The sequence below is a fragment of the Heterocephalus glaber genome, unplaced genomic scaffold (genome assembly GCF_053883595.1).
Source record: "Heterocephalus glaber isolate CG9 unplaced genomic scaffold, H.glaber_assembly_v1.0 deba00001571, whole genome shotgun sequence".
Classification (NCBI taxonomy): Eukaryota; Metazoa; Chordata; class Mammalia; order Rodentia; family Bathyergidae; genus Heterocephalus; species Heterocephalus glaber.
The window spans coordinates 493,183-508,375 of NW_028258356.1; the positions used below are offsets into that span (position 1 = coordinate 493,183).

General features: G+C 41.8%; 1 protein-coding gene across 2 annotated transcripts in view; it reads right to left on the minus strand.

The window, feature by feature from the left end:
• The window catches only part of Cpm (carboxypeptidase M), a 70,179-nt gene that overhangs the window by 7,305 nt on the left and 47,681 nt on the right, over positions 1-15,193 (minus strand). For both annotated transcript variants that reach the window (XM_004875037.4, XM_087192407.1), the window contains exons 4-8: positions 13,347-13,519; positions 11,771-11,955; positions 9,894-10,064; positions 6,211-6,363; positions 1,351-1,499 (exon numbers count right to left, since the gene is read on the minus strand). In XM_004875037.4, the coding sequence (XP_004875094.2) occupies positions 1,351-1,499; positions 6,211-6,363; positions 9,894-10,064; positions 11,771-11,955; positions 13,347-13,519 (831 nt within the window). The remainder of the gene's footprint in view (positions 1-1,350; positions 1,500-6,210; positions 6,364-9,893; positions 10,065-11,770; positions 11,956-13,346; positions 13,520-15,193) is intronic.

Sequence of the window (15,193 nt, forward strand, 5' to 3'; positions counted from 1 at the left end):
AGATCATGCAGGGCAGCAAGCTCTGGTGGAGACAAGGCTTGTGGCACTGGTAGTTAGTCCTGGGGTTGAAGAACATAGATGGGCATTTCCTCTGATTCCCAGGGAGAAGCTTAAGTGAAGCGAAGGTTCTTTGTGCCTACAGCTGTAGTCCCAAGGTATGGGCTGGAAAGGAGACTTTGCCTGGATCCTACCTTGTGATCCCAGTTGTCAGCAGGGGTTGGGCTCACTGGCAGCTGCATTCCTGGAGCTGTTGGGTTGCTTGGGAGCTTTCCTAGCCTCAAATGGACAGGTGTGAGAGAAGTAGGACTTAGCAACAGTGGCTATAGTTGAAAGGTTGTGGGCTTGGGAGACCTATGTAGATCTCATGGGACAAAGGTGGGTGGGATTCAGGCTTGTGACTATTTCAGGGCAGCCATGGGTACTGAAGCTGCTGGAGGCGATCTTCTGCCCAGTGAAGCGTGCCCCAGCCCAAGGCGTCTGACACTGTCCAGGGTTTGGCCACAGGCCCCTAAACCAAGATGGGGTGTAGGAGTGGCTGTTGTGGTAGTTGAGTTTTGGAGTTTGGGGAAGGTCCAAAGTCAGTATCTTCTTCGGACAGAGAAGTCACTTTTATAACCAGCTAGTTCCACAAGCTGGATTTAAGGCTTGTAAAAACTGTGGAATTTTCCAGCACTTAGGACTGCCAGCCTATTGCTGGCACTTTCCTAGTTAGCTTATGCTGTGTTGGTCCCACTACCTCCCTTTGTTGACTGGGAGCCAGGACTGAAGTTGGAGATTACTTTGTTGTTTTCAACTCTCTGAGCTATTTTGATTCTCATCGCCCCTTCACTAATTTCCAGAGTACTCCCTCCCTCACTTTCCTTAAAATACAGGTTTCCTTTGTTGCCTTGACTCTGAGACACAATCATACACGAGGCTCCTCTGTTCAGCCATCTTAGTTCACTCTTATTATTCTTTTTTTTTTTTGGTACCGGGGATCGAACTTGGGTCCTTGCGCTTGTGCAGCAGGTGGCAAAACCACTGAGCTAAATCCCCGGCCCCACTCTTATTATCCTTAATAAGTTTGCATTTTTCATTATAAAAACTATCACAAAAATAAGATTTAGTTTTTATCAAAAATTAATTTCCAGTTAGAAAAAAACCTATTTTTTTTTGTTTTGTGTTTTTCTATTTCTGTTTTGTTCCTATCATGTTCCTACTCACTCCACTCTACTGCCAATTGCAAGTCTGATGTTGTTCTTTCCTTTTGCCCCATTGTATCTACTTCTGGATTTTTTGACTTTAGATTCCTCTTGGGTGAGTACTATGAGTGCTATAATATTTTAATAACAACTAGGATTGCATACTTACATTTATTTCATAGGATCCGGGCAAGAGAAGTAGATAATATTCTCCGTATTTGTTGGTTTTAAATGGGCAAATATGTTTTCTGTCTTGGACTTCCACAATTACAGTGGGTAATGGATTTCTATTCTGATCAAAAACTTGACCCTTTATACCTGCGAAACAAGAAAATTGAGTGTAATCACCACATTTTATGGCATATGAAAAATTCTCGTCATTGTTTAAGGAAAATATGCCCTATTTTTTTTTTGAGACAGGGTCTTGTTGTGTAGTCAAGGCTGGCCTTCAGCTTTAGGCAGTCCTCCTGCCTCAGCCTCCTGATTGCTCAGATTACAGGCATGCACCACCATGCCACTCTGTTTATTAGCTATCTTGAGTTAAAAAGTATTAGAGAAGAGAAAGTATTTTTGTTGACTGTAAATTAGTGAATCTACTAATCTGATTGCTCAAATTTGCTGGTTGTCAAATGTTCCATTTATAACATATTATCAAAATAAGAGAAGAGAGATGATAGCCTGAGACCCATTCTTATAATTTCCAGTCATTTACTCAGTCACCAAAGTGTACTGCAACATACCATTAGTGGATTCTATAAAATCGCAAACAAAAACAATGTCACTGTTTACAAGATACTTATTTACACAAGGGACTCAACAGTTTTGCCTTATGGTCAAGCAAACTCTACGAAGAAAACTTACAAACACAAGGTTTCCTAAAGCATGGAATTGCTTGATGGGGCTCACATTATTATGAATAACAGCAACTAACGTTTACTGAGCACTTAATCAGGATCTTTGTTAAGTGTTTCATGTACATTTTGTCATTGAATCCTCACATCAACTATAAGGCAGACAATGTTACTATCACAATTTTACACGGCTTGGTGTGCATCTTGGTGGTAGAGTGCTTGCCTAGAATGCATGAGTCCCTGGATCTGATCCCCAGCAACCCCCACCCCCCAATACAACAACAACATTTTACAGTGAAAAAGAGGCTTTGGAAGGCACAAGCTAGATGTAAACCAAAAATAAGAGCCCACACTGAATCGATCACTTCTCTCCTTCTTTCAAAGTTTCAAGAGTAAACATCTTTTTTGTGGTACTGGACACCAATTCCAGGGCCTGAAACATTCTAGGCAAGTACTCTATCAATGAACTACACCTCACCCTGTGTCTCATTTTAAATCCTAGATTTCATAGTCCAGTTTGTTCACTCCAGTAACAAATCAGCAGGCTACCTTAAGGTGAAGCTGTCTAAGCTCCATGACATAAATGAGAAGCCACAAAACCCACAATGATAAGATGCCCTTGAAGTATCCCCAAATAGTTATACACAACAATTACTAGGCAGAAAAATAGGAGGCACACATTAAATAATTTCCTCCAAACAAATTAGAATGAAAAAATGAAGGTTCTGACATTTAGCAAGTCTTTAGCTTGATCATTAAGCAAACTTCTCACCCAAGTTGCTTTTTACTTTCTTTCCTTTTCAGTTATTTAATCTTCACTCTTCTCCCTGAGAATGAATTATTAAATGCTGTATTTCTTTCTCAATATAGATTGACTATATAAACCTCTATTTTCATGTAATCTGTCCTTCTTTTGCCTGTTTTTTTTTTTTTTTTTTGGTACCGGGGATCGAACTCAAGTCCTTGCGCTTGCAAGGCAGGCGGCAGAACCACTGAGCTAAATCCCCGGCCCCTTTGCCTGTTTTTTTCAAAGTCCCACTTATTTATATTTCTACTATTTGGTATGCCGAAAAAGACCAACACCTCTGAAAGAGCTATCAGTAGGGGAACAAAATATATTCTGAAAAAAGTTCAGATAATAAAGAAAGAAGCAGACATAAAATCTGAGGCTTAAACTCTGGCCACATCTGGAGATGTGCTGAGAAAGGTTAAGCTCTCCTTCCCTTGGAAATGTATTAGCTTCATGAATGAAGAGCCCCTGCTGGTAAGAACTGTAATTCTGAATCTGTAGGCTGCCATTCAGTGAGCACTGGGACATTACTTGGGGGTCTGCTTGTTCACGTCCATGCCTTGGTTTGATCCCCGGCATACAATCACAGTTCCACAGGCTTCTGGAACTCAGCCTGTACCATATTCTCCTAGGGCCAGGGTGCTTCAGTGTGTGGGAGGTGTGAGCCGTTCACTAGACCACTGGGTTTGGATCTGCCTTGCAGAGTCCAGGGGAGACAGGGCACCAGAAGATACCACTGTCTTGCTCACCCTTCTTGTCTCCAGAGGGTGACAAGCAGAACCTTCTAGGCCTAGAACTCTGATGTCTACAGACACCCTTATAATATGCACCTAGTAAATCCTCTAAGTATGACACATAGTGCCACAGGCCTGAGTTTAAACTGAGATACGCAGTGAGTGCAGTGAGACCTTTGGGGCCTCAGAACAGACTGATGTGAAGTAGGACTGATGCTATTAATCCCACTCTCTTAACTAAGCTGAGGGTCAGACAAGTGCTTGTTCAATTTTGCGAACAGGCCAGATGATGAAACAGCCTGGGATCTACCCAGGGTCCTAACTTCATGGCCAGATTTCTTCTAAAGCAGAAAGCCCTTGTGTGTTCAAGGCCTTGATTTGATCTCCCCCACTGGAAAAAAATAAAGGTTTTTCCAGACAAGGTAGGTCAGAGATATAGAAACATCAGAAGCATCCTAGCAAGTAGTAAAATATAGATTGACAAATATCAATAATTTACTTTAACTAGAGCAACACCAAATGAGGGTTCATCTGCTGCCATAATCTACCACATTTTAGCTCCTTATTTGGCAGCAAGGAGAGAGAAGTTTTTTATTAAGTGATGATAGTCATACTTCATCAGTATTTAGAAATATGGTTTCATCATTAAACTAGAAAAAAATGCCTCCCTTAAACCACAAGGGGGCAGGATTGGTATATACTGGCAGATGAATATTCTTCATATAACCTAGTGTAAATGGACTTCTAACCCCACCAAATTACTAATAATAAAATAGTTATGCTGCAATGCACATGTTATTTATCAGTGTACAAACTCCTTCAGTGACAATATTCTATCAGCATGACTTCACAGCCCACCTTCATTCAGAGCTTGGCAAATACAGTAATGTTTACAGCTAGATTGAAATTCTGAAAATAGGAGTGCAGTTACACAGAGCATATTTTGTGTTCAGTTGCATTCCCATGTTTATACTGATGAAGAATGAATTTCAGGAAATAAGCAGAACAACGCATTAAAGGATCAATGTGGGTAGAAATACTGTAGAACGGTTAAATTAATACATGTTTCATGAGGAAAAGCACGAGGAAAATTAAGTGCCAGATACTAGAGAGGACTCACAACAAAGTCTGATGACACAAGGAAGGGAAAATGTCCAATAATATATTTAAAACTCTTATTAGGATCCCTTTCATAGGGAATTCCTCTTCCACAAAAAACCCAGTCAGTTGGATACAACCCTATGAGCTCACTAAAAATCTGTGTATTTCTGTTTAGGTTAGGGGATGGAGGTTGGGGACATGCGTAAGAAAAAGGGTAGGGAATCCATTTTAGGGACGTGAAGCCAAGGGAGTCCTAATTATCCTTGTTCTTGGCTCTCTGTCCTGTGCTCCCCGCCCTCATCCTTCCCCATCTACTCTTAACAGACAAAGAGTGTTGGTGTGAAGTGTGCAAGAATTTGAGTAGGTTCATGTACCAAATGTTCACACACCCTCTGCTTGGATCAGTGTGGTAGATAACTACTGTGGCAATTCCCGCTATGGATAGCCAACTTTGGCATAAAGGAGAGCCTGCAATGTCCTGCCCGAAGAGACTCTGACTGCCTAAGAAACCTGAACTGCACAGGCTTCCATCATCACAAGAGTGTTTCTCTAGTGCTGTGGTTTTCTTAGTGTAGACCCTGAGCCAGGAGCAGCATCACCCAGGCAAACACTAATTCAAGCTCCACTAAATGAGCTCTGAGACAGGCCTGCATCTGTCTGAACAAACCACTGGGTGAGCACCTGTGAGAGCTACCACTGTCTGCCATGTTGAGTTTGTCCCTCTGTGGCACAGGCTGCGAAAACTCCAGCCAGGGCCTCTGGCAGAGGGGGGGGAGCTGAGTGGGGTTCAAGCTAATGGTGCTAGGTCACCACCCCAATTCTGTAAAAGCTGTGAAATGCTATGTCTAGTGTTCTTAGGGTCTGTGATACTGAATGGCAAGTGACAAGCAAATTTGGCTTTTTTCTAGTTGTAAGATGATATAAAAAGTAACACCGAACTTTCTTAATCTTTTACCAGAGTTCTAGATCATTCAACATGTAAAATTAGGGCTACTCTTTTTTTTTTGGTACCGGGGATTGAACTCAGGTCCTTGTGCTTGTGCAGCAGGCGGTGAAACCACTGAGCTAAAGCCCTGGCCCCTACTCTGGATTTTTATACCACCAAAGTCAGTTGACATGCATCATGTTTTCTTTTCTATGAACCAACTGGGTAGTATAAATCTCACACACAGCAGATACTCAGGTTTTTTGTCTGTTTTTTGAGACAGGGTCTCATTATGTATTCCAGGCTGCCCTTGAACTCTGAGGCAACCCTTCTGGCTCAGCCTCCTGAGTAGTGAGGTTTCAGGTGTGTGCCACCATGCTCAGCTTCAGACAGAATTATTTTTTTCCTTTTTCCTTTTTTCCAGTACTGGTGATTGAACTCAGGACCTTGAGCTTGCCAGGTAGGTGTGGCACTGTTGAGCTATATCCCTGGCCACCAGAATTTTTAACTATTAGTTATGGTTGTTAAAATGAGGCTGTACCTGGAACACACTAATAAAGGCCTGCATATGCACGATCCAAAGACTCTGTATTTCGTGTTAAGGAATTAATAAGAAAATTTTACAAACCTAGGTGCACTTGTTTTATATATTCAATTAATGAGACTTTATTATCATTCCAGAAGTACGGAAGCTTCTCCTCACGAGGATATTTACAGCATGACAGCTCTAGTGTAATTTCAAAACACTGGGCCCAGACGTAGTTGTAATCTTGCATTCCACCTAAAAAAGAAATATATTTAATTTTTGTTAAGGTCTACAACCAAAGTGGAGCCAAGTATCACATACACAGGGTACAAGTGAATGAGACAGTTGCAGGGAAAGTATACATAGACCCGAAAAGGCTGAATGTGACATATTAGCATGTAAAATCAGGGACTGACATTTTATTACCTGGCATGAACAGGCCACACTAAGTATTCCCATATGGGTAAGTGGATCAGGTGGACTGAAGGTCAAGTGTACATCAAAATTAAGTGAGTGGTAGGAAATGGACCTTTTTTTTCTTTTTATGTTTTGAAATCCTACTTTACAAATTATATTTCTTCCTTAAATTACATTTTATTTTTTAGTCTCAAAGTGGGTTTAAGACTTTTAAAATTAGTGTATTTTAGTGATAGACTAGTAGGCTTGATTTGAGCACATTCACACATGCATATAACATACTTTGATCATACCTTCACTGGCCCCTCCCCCCATCTCTAAAGTCTCCCTTCTACTTTTATATCCTCTCTGTCTCCATCTCTCTCTCTCTCTCTCTCCTAGATTTCTCATATGAGAGAAAACATGTGGTATATGACTTTTTGAGTCTGGCTTATTTCAGTTTACATGACAGTCTCCAGTTCCATCCATTTTCCTGCAAATGACATGATTAAATTACATTTTAAATGGATATAAGCTAGAATAAGGTTTCATTTTAAATATTTCCATAAACCATTTATAAACTCAATTATATAAAGCAAAGTACACTGGTTATTAAAGGAATAATAATGTCCAACATTTACTTAGTGCTCACTATTGCTAGATACTGTTACAAGTGCTTTGTATCAACTCATTTAATCCTCAGCAATTTTTACCCTTTTACAGAGGAAGAAATGTAACACTGATGTTAAGGCACACATCCAGGGATTCCCACCCATTGGCATCAGAGACTCGGGAATGGTCCATCTTTCCTTAGGCCCCATGCTCTTATCCATCATGCCAAGGTGTTTCTGGGGGTCAGAGAAAGGACACCACAGCCCCTTAGGAGGGAAAAAGACCTCCGTGGCTCCGAGGTGGCCAATGCTCATGCTCCCTTACCTCTGCAGACCCTATTTTTAAAGGGTTATAATCATTTCATAAGATGTAAAATTTTTTAAAATATATTTTTGTGGTACTAAAGATCAAACATAGGAGTGCTCTATGACTGAGCTACATCACCAGCCCCGTCCTTAATAAAACAAAATTTCATAACAAAATAATTAGAGAATGCTAATAATTAATACACTGTGTATCATGATCCTAAAATGTTATTCAGAACACAAGTCAAAGGCAAAAAAAGACTCTCTCTTACAAAGAATAAACAAACAAAAGGACACAGCTTTCTTTTCAATTTTTTTTTTGAGACAAGGTCTCACTAAGTTTTCCAGGCTGGCTTTGAATTTTCAATCCTCCTGCCTTGGCCTCCCAAGTAGCCGGCAGGTACCACCACACCCAGCCTTATAATTTCTGAATTGGTATGTATCTTACACTTTATGTCTAAAAAAACAATATATCTTTAGCTAAAAACATTTTTTTCTTTCCTAGTGGTACACTGTTTTACAATCAGTGGCATCTTGGTTTTGATAGAACATAGGAACTTTGAAGGAATAAATTTTAATTTGTTACACTTGATATTTGCCCAAGAAAACATTCTCAAGTCCATCAGGGTATCTGGGAAGTACTAAAGTAGAAAAAAGTTCAACTTCAAGAAAATGGTCAAAACTTTGTCAAGATATTAAATATTAAGCAACATCTGTGCAGGCCCAGTTTTGAGCCAGGATGAATTTCTCTGTCCTTACTATTTCCTTTACTTACCTTATAGGTTTTCTATTTCTCTCTGAACTCGTGTTCACTAAAAAACAGAAGGAAAAAGGAGAGAGAAAACAAAACAGAGTCCTCAGAGCTGGCTATATCTGAGTATAAAGAATTTAAACAGCAAAACAAGTGTGCACTAAGGGTCCCTAGCAAAGTATCTGGGGTTGAAAATACCAAGCATGGAGTGTGTCCCCAGTTCTGGACAGGGTCAGTCAGGCTGGCCTAGCAAAACTTGCAGGTGGCCAGGATACTTGGCTCTGAACTGCTCGAGGTAGCTGGCTTTGCCTGCTTTTCTTCGTGATGATACACAGCTCGCACATACACACTTGGGAACAATTTCCAACAGCAACTGTGGGCTTTTAGCTAATTTCCTACACATCTGGTTTGTCTTGGAAGTTACAGAGAGTGATCGTGAAGGAGAGCCCTGCCACTGGGCAGGGGAGGCTCTTCCCTAACCCTCAAGCTGGGGGGGGGGCTGGCACTCTCAGGTGGGGGTGGGGTTTCTCTGGGTGGAAGAGAGAGTTCTGGGATGTCCGGGTATCCAGCTGGCCCTGCTGTCTGTACGTCACCGATTGTAGTCTGCTGTTGTTTACACTGTCTGGAACACTGGCAGTGAGCCGCCAGACACAAAAGTACCAGCGTGTGCAGGATTACTTGACAGTCTATGTGTCCCAAGTGCCAACTAGGGAAGGCGCTTTTGGAAGTGGCCTATGTGCAGACATGCAGACTGCAGCTTGCTGTTTGCAGTGCCTGGAGGGGGATGCTTTTCAGTTCCAGCTCACTGTCCTGTGTGGCTCTTCCACCTGGACTCCTTCTAACATTTTTTAGTTCCTAGACTATGAGCTTTTAGATACCTATAGGCTCCTGTTTATATTATTCCTTCTGATAAAAATATCTTTCTTTTCACATTCTCCATGTGGCCATGTCCTCCCCACCGTTACCTGGCCACCCTACTCCAAGGATGGAAAACTGTGTCCTGCGTGGAAGACAGTTTAGTCTGGAAAGTAGCTTTAAAATCATGGTGCTCCTGCATGACATCCAGCTTCCTCTGTGAGCTGCAAGGTGTGCCGGTATGAACGCGGCACTACTGCATGCCAATAACTGCATGGATCTAAACAGCAGCTGTCCTTGTTCAGCAGTACATTTCTCCAAGGTCTTTGCTCCTTCCTACTGTTTTGTCTTTATACTCCTACGGGTTACCCTACCTTTTCTAAATCTCCATTTTAATTCTAATTATACAGCTATCGCTATTTAAATATTTTTATTGTTGTGTTTTTGAGATAGGATCTTGCTCTGTAGTCCAGGATGGCTGTGAATTGCAATCTTCCTGCCTCAGCCTCCGAAGTGCTGGGGTTACAGGTGTGTACCATCATGCCCAGCTTCATAATTGTTTATTTGCATTAAACTTGAGGGTAAGATTTGTATCTTGTTCATTTTTATTGAAGTTTCTGACTCACAGTAGGCAGATACTGTAATATCTGAATGAATGAAGGAGCTGCGGGTAGTAAGGACCATGTCTGAGCATCTCCCAAGCTAACCATCCCCTCCACTGCTCTTCTGATATTAGCTGATGGAGATGAGACTGAGGGACTGGGTTTGCCTAGAGACCTTTTTGACAACAGCTGGGTCAAGATAACCCAGATGGCACCCTGGGGTGAAGGCATTGTGGAAAATAAAAACAATGAAGGGGCACCCACCTTGGAGTGGATACCAGGAGTATCCATTTGTAACTCCATTATGAAAGTTCATTTTATTTTTACACTGATCTGGTTTTGTCATGTTGGGATTTCTCGAAGCGTAGGTATGTGCAAGGTGTTGGAAAACATCATCATCAGGAGTTAAGCTTCGTGAGTGTGAGGTTCCAGTTGCTACATTTGAAAGACAAACCAAGACCATTTGATTGACTATAGAAAAGGAAACACACAACACCAAATTAGCAAATATTCAATCATATTGCTAACAATTACTCTTATTTTCCTAAAAGGAAATTGTTATGGTTTAGATTTGAAATGTTCCCCCCCAATTCTTATATGTGGAAGGAGATTGGATCATGGAGGTGCTATCTCATCAGTGGATTAATCCACTGGTGAATCTATAGCTAAGTATGCTGTTATGAGGTGGGTCGTGGCCGGAAGAGGTGGGTCACTGGGGAGGGGGTATGTCCAGCCAGGAAGGCGCATCTCCCTCCGCAGCTCCTCCTGTTGCTCTCTGCTTCCTGGGTGCCAATTCATGAGCAGCTTTCCTCACCCAGGTCCTTCTACCATGCTGTGCCTGTGTTTGAGCCTGCCAAACATGAACTGAAACTTCTGAGACTGTGAGCCAAAATAAATCTCTCTGCCTTCAAGTGACTAAGGCAAACATCTACCCACTTCCACAAATGCTCCTTCTACCCTTTTTTTCATTTTTTAACAAACACATGAGGTGAGAGCTCACAAAATAAGTTAGATACATATGCAGACTCCTAAATCAGCTTAAGAATTAAATATTCACTTAGTTACTCTTGCTAATTTCCAGAGGTCAGTAAACTTTCCTTAGGTGTAGGGATTAAAGGAAGCCACTGTAATATGTTAAGTCCTATACATTCCTCATCCCACAGAAATTTAAAAGGAGTCAGTAATTACTGTTCATATGATTAATAAAAGTAAATTGTTCTGGATTTATTTCCTTTTAGCCATGTTACCTCTTGGGAAATCATCTAAATCTGATTTCACTATTTCGTTGATGGGTAGCTGGAGGAGACCAGCTTGAACCCGCTCCGAGGAGGCTTTACATGTTATTGATTTGGCTTTGAGTCATTCCAAGGCCTAAGTGTGAATTGCTAATTGACCCTTCAGCTGGTGTACCCAGACTGATTTTCCTATGCCAATAGGCACAATTGAGGTCTCAATGATCGATGAGGTTGTGATGCACTAATAGCAAAGAAACACAGCAGCTGAAGAATTATGACTCTGTGCAGCCATTCTCCAAGATCAAACATTGCTTAAAGATAACGCGGGTGGCTTGTTAGCTATGACCTGCAAGATAGCACAGGTGGCTTTTTAACTGTGACCTGTCCTTCATAAGAATACAAAGTTACTCCTTTTTTACAGCCTGCTCATTAGTGCATTAGTTCTGCTATTCCCTACATCTGCCTTCATGCCTCCTTGCTATATTGTATTATCATAAATACTGACTAATCTAGAGCCCACGGTCTTAGCCAGGAGAGCTGAGATCAATTATTGGCCCCTCAAGCAATAAACTCTCATTCCTTGTTCTCTGTATATTATTCTTTCATCCTCTGGTGTACCCGCATCGGGCAATTGGGCATCACCCAATTACTAATTAACTAACTGCTGGTCAGGGTATCAACCCTGACAGATAGCAAATTGTTGGCTGTCAGTCCAGCCACACTGCCCCTCTACTGTTTAAGAAATAGAGAAAGGATGGTGCAGAGTCAGGAAAACGAGGCTCCTCATAGCCCAGCCAGAGAAGTGAATCGAGGGAAGAAGAGTTCATCCTCACTTGCAGGTAGAGCTTTTGCAGCTCTGATCTGATCTGTACTTAGAAAGCCACAGAGGGGTCCACGGTTGCTTACCTGGAGCACCATTATCAAACGGGTAACTGGCTACCAGGGCGCCACCATGCAGGTTTGCAGAGAGGACAAACGTCTCCGATTTCAGCCACTTCATGACTGCTTGAGTTTCAGGCTGTCTTGATACGTTATTATATTCAAAAGCATCAGGGAAATTTCTATTCAGGTCATATTGGTTATAATTTTCCCTTTAAAAGGAAGAATTTGTTAGGGTTCATTGATGGTACATGAGGGAGGTGACACCTTCTGTGCATGAACCGTTGACTCAGACTCCAAGTGCTTCCCCATGTGTGAATACCAGCATGGCAGGAGGCTGCACTGGTGGCCTCCTGTGAAACACACCTGGTTGCGCACACTCTTTGTGGTCTCCTCCCATGTAACCTGCTCTCACCAATGGGACTTCAGCTATTGTGAAGCAAACAAGAGGCTTGAAAAGTGTTTGCATTTTGGAACTTTTGTTCTCGGAACACTTCCTTTTAGAGCTCTGATCCTTCAGTGGTAGCCACATGGAGAGTCCTCATGGAGGAACCCAGGTGACAGCCAGAGTGAGACTCAAGCCACATGGCCTCAGGCTGAGGCCAGACAGAACCAGGCTGAGGCCCTGATATGGTACAGAGATTGGCCATCCCTGCTCTGCCCTGCCCAGAATCCTCACTTACAGAACCAAGAACAAATAAAAAGGCTATTGTTTTATATCACCAAATTTTGGGGTGGTTTCTTATATAGCAACTGATAGTAGAAACATTAGTGAATGCACTACTTTATACAAACTTATTTCTAAAAATTGGAGGGGGCCGGGGATTTAGCTCAGTGGTTTCACCACTTGCTGCACAAGTGCAAGGACTCAAGTTTAATCCCTGGTACCAAAAAAAAAAAAAAATGGGAGGGGCTATGTTTAAATAAACTAGAGAAATTTAAAACTGAAGGGTGAGATTTTATTTTTGGTCAAGCAAATTTATAAATTGCACAAATATAAATGCATATTAGACACTTGAGAAATTCTAAACTTTCTGCAGCAGCTTGAAACAAAATAAACCGTTTAAACCAGAATGACTATAAAACTCATGCTTCTTTGTGGTTAGTTCTTTTACTATTGGCTTAATAAAAACAACACATAATCATCGAAGGCCTGAGTACTATGCCAGATGAGGAACTAACAATGATGAACACATCAGACAGGATTCCTGCCCTCTGGTAGCTTGTGGTTCAGTGGGGAAAGAGACATTAAAAATGGTGCTAGGGATGTAAAGTGCTAGGTGATCTGAGAGCACACCAGCAGACCTAGTCATGACACCTGGTCGGGGAAGGAGCTTTTTAGGAAATGCTATGTGAGCAGCCGGAGAGGGTGACATGGAGGAGCGAGCTGAGAGCAGCAGAGAGGCTGGAGAGGGTGACATGGGGAGGAGTGGCCAGCGAAGGGAGGGGACTGCCAGGCCGGGAGCCTTGATTGCCTGTCCCATCTTCCAAGCAGTGGGCAGGACTGACACGAGTCAGTACACTAATGATAGGACCCAGGCTCTGAGGTGCCTCTTCGTGCCAGGGCCCAGGTGCCCATAAAGTTAGGCCAGCCCATCTTTACCTGCCATTACTATAATAACAGTCAGGCTTCCAGACAGCTTCAAATCCATCTGGGTTCATTGAAGGCATAATGTGTATCCGGGTACTGTTGATTAGATTTGTAATTTCAAGATCTTTCCCATGTCTGGTTACGAGATAGTCAATTAGATGGAGTAGCAGTTCCCGGCCGACAGTCTGTGGGTGAAAGAGAAGAGAGGTGTTACTAAGTCAGAGGCAACAAGGGAAACAGTTCTCCAATAATGACTCCCTCAGCATGGGATTCTGCACATGATGCTTTAAACCAAACTTAGTTTGTGAGGCCACTGTTACTCAAGCACACTGACAATCTGGCAAGTTGCAATCGATCACAGGGTACGCTGGTAGTAAAAGTTAAAATGCTTGGTAAAAAACTTATTTTTTTTCTTGGTGCTGAGGACAGAACTCAGAATAATTCACCCTTTTAAAAATGAATTAGAGCAAAGGTCCTTCTTATGACAACATTTTCCATTTGCTTGCCTTCTAAACTATTTTGTGGAGGAAAGGAGGAGTTACGGAGAAGGTAGGGAACTGTGCAGCTCTGTGAGAATGTGAGGCACACATGAAAACCATTGCCGCATTAAAAATGACAGATTTTAATAAGCATAATTTAAATAATTTCTGATTTCCATATTCTCCTGTTTACAAGTTCTCCTCCTGTGCATTTGGGCAATTTTTGCTTTCTCTATGTATTTCTGATTTCCACATTCTTATGTTTTTGAAACATGAGGATTTTAGATATCATCTTCATAATTTTTTGCCATATGCACATATTATCCATATACTATTATTTACTTTATATTTTCTTTAGATGTGCTCATTTTTTGCTTGCATTAAAAATAAAATTTTGTATCATTACCACTTTGCTAGAGACATATTTTTCTAACATACACTAGGTAAAAGCAAGATTATTAAAACTTAAACTGCCGTCTTCACTTAAAATTATCTTCAGTATCAACAAGGACTTAAAAAGTGAAGTACTGTGAGAGCTCTTCCTCTATAATACTCACAAGAGATTTATTCTCTCCTCTTTTCTTTTTCTTTCTTCTGCCTTTCCTTTCTTTTCTTTCTTTCCTTCCTTCCTTCCCTCCCCCTCCCCTCCCCTTCTTTCCCCTCCTTTCTTGTGGTACTGGGGCCTGAACACAGGGCCTTCCCACTGAGATCCCCCCTCCCAGCCCTTTTTATTTATAGTTAGGGTCTTGCTAAGTCTCTAAGTTGCTCAGGCTGGGCTTAAACTTGAAATCCTCCCACCTCTGCCTCCTAGAGCTGAGATTTTAGGCTTGTGATGCCATGCCCAGCTGTAGGGGGCTGCTGGCAGATGAGTCAAAGCCTGGGTGTCTGAGGGCATCAGAGGGCACCAAGGATGCAAGTTTGTCATTTAGCATAGGTACATGATGGAGTTTGTTATAATAATAATAAATCAGCATGGACGACCACGCACATACCACATAACTATGCTAGGTTGTGCAGCTGTTTTGTCTGTGTTTCAAAAAAGCTTATAAAAACACACAGCTCTTGAGGGCTGGAGCTGCAGCTCCAACTCTCATGCTCTGATGCTGGAAATTAAAGTTGGTTCCTGCCTTTTTGTAATCTCTGCTCCATGTGTGTTCTTTTCTTTGGGAAACTTGCCTGACTGGACCTCACTTTAGCCCATTGACACTGACACTGGCTTACTTTTATTACCTAAAAAAACTTATTTAGATTTTAACCTTATAACTTGAAGAGTTGATTAGACTACCAATAATGCTAGGCTCAAGGAATGTGCTTCTGAAGACCAGATGTTGCTGAAGCGCTAATAAATGGGAAATCAGGGGCAGTGGGTGGTTAAACAAG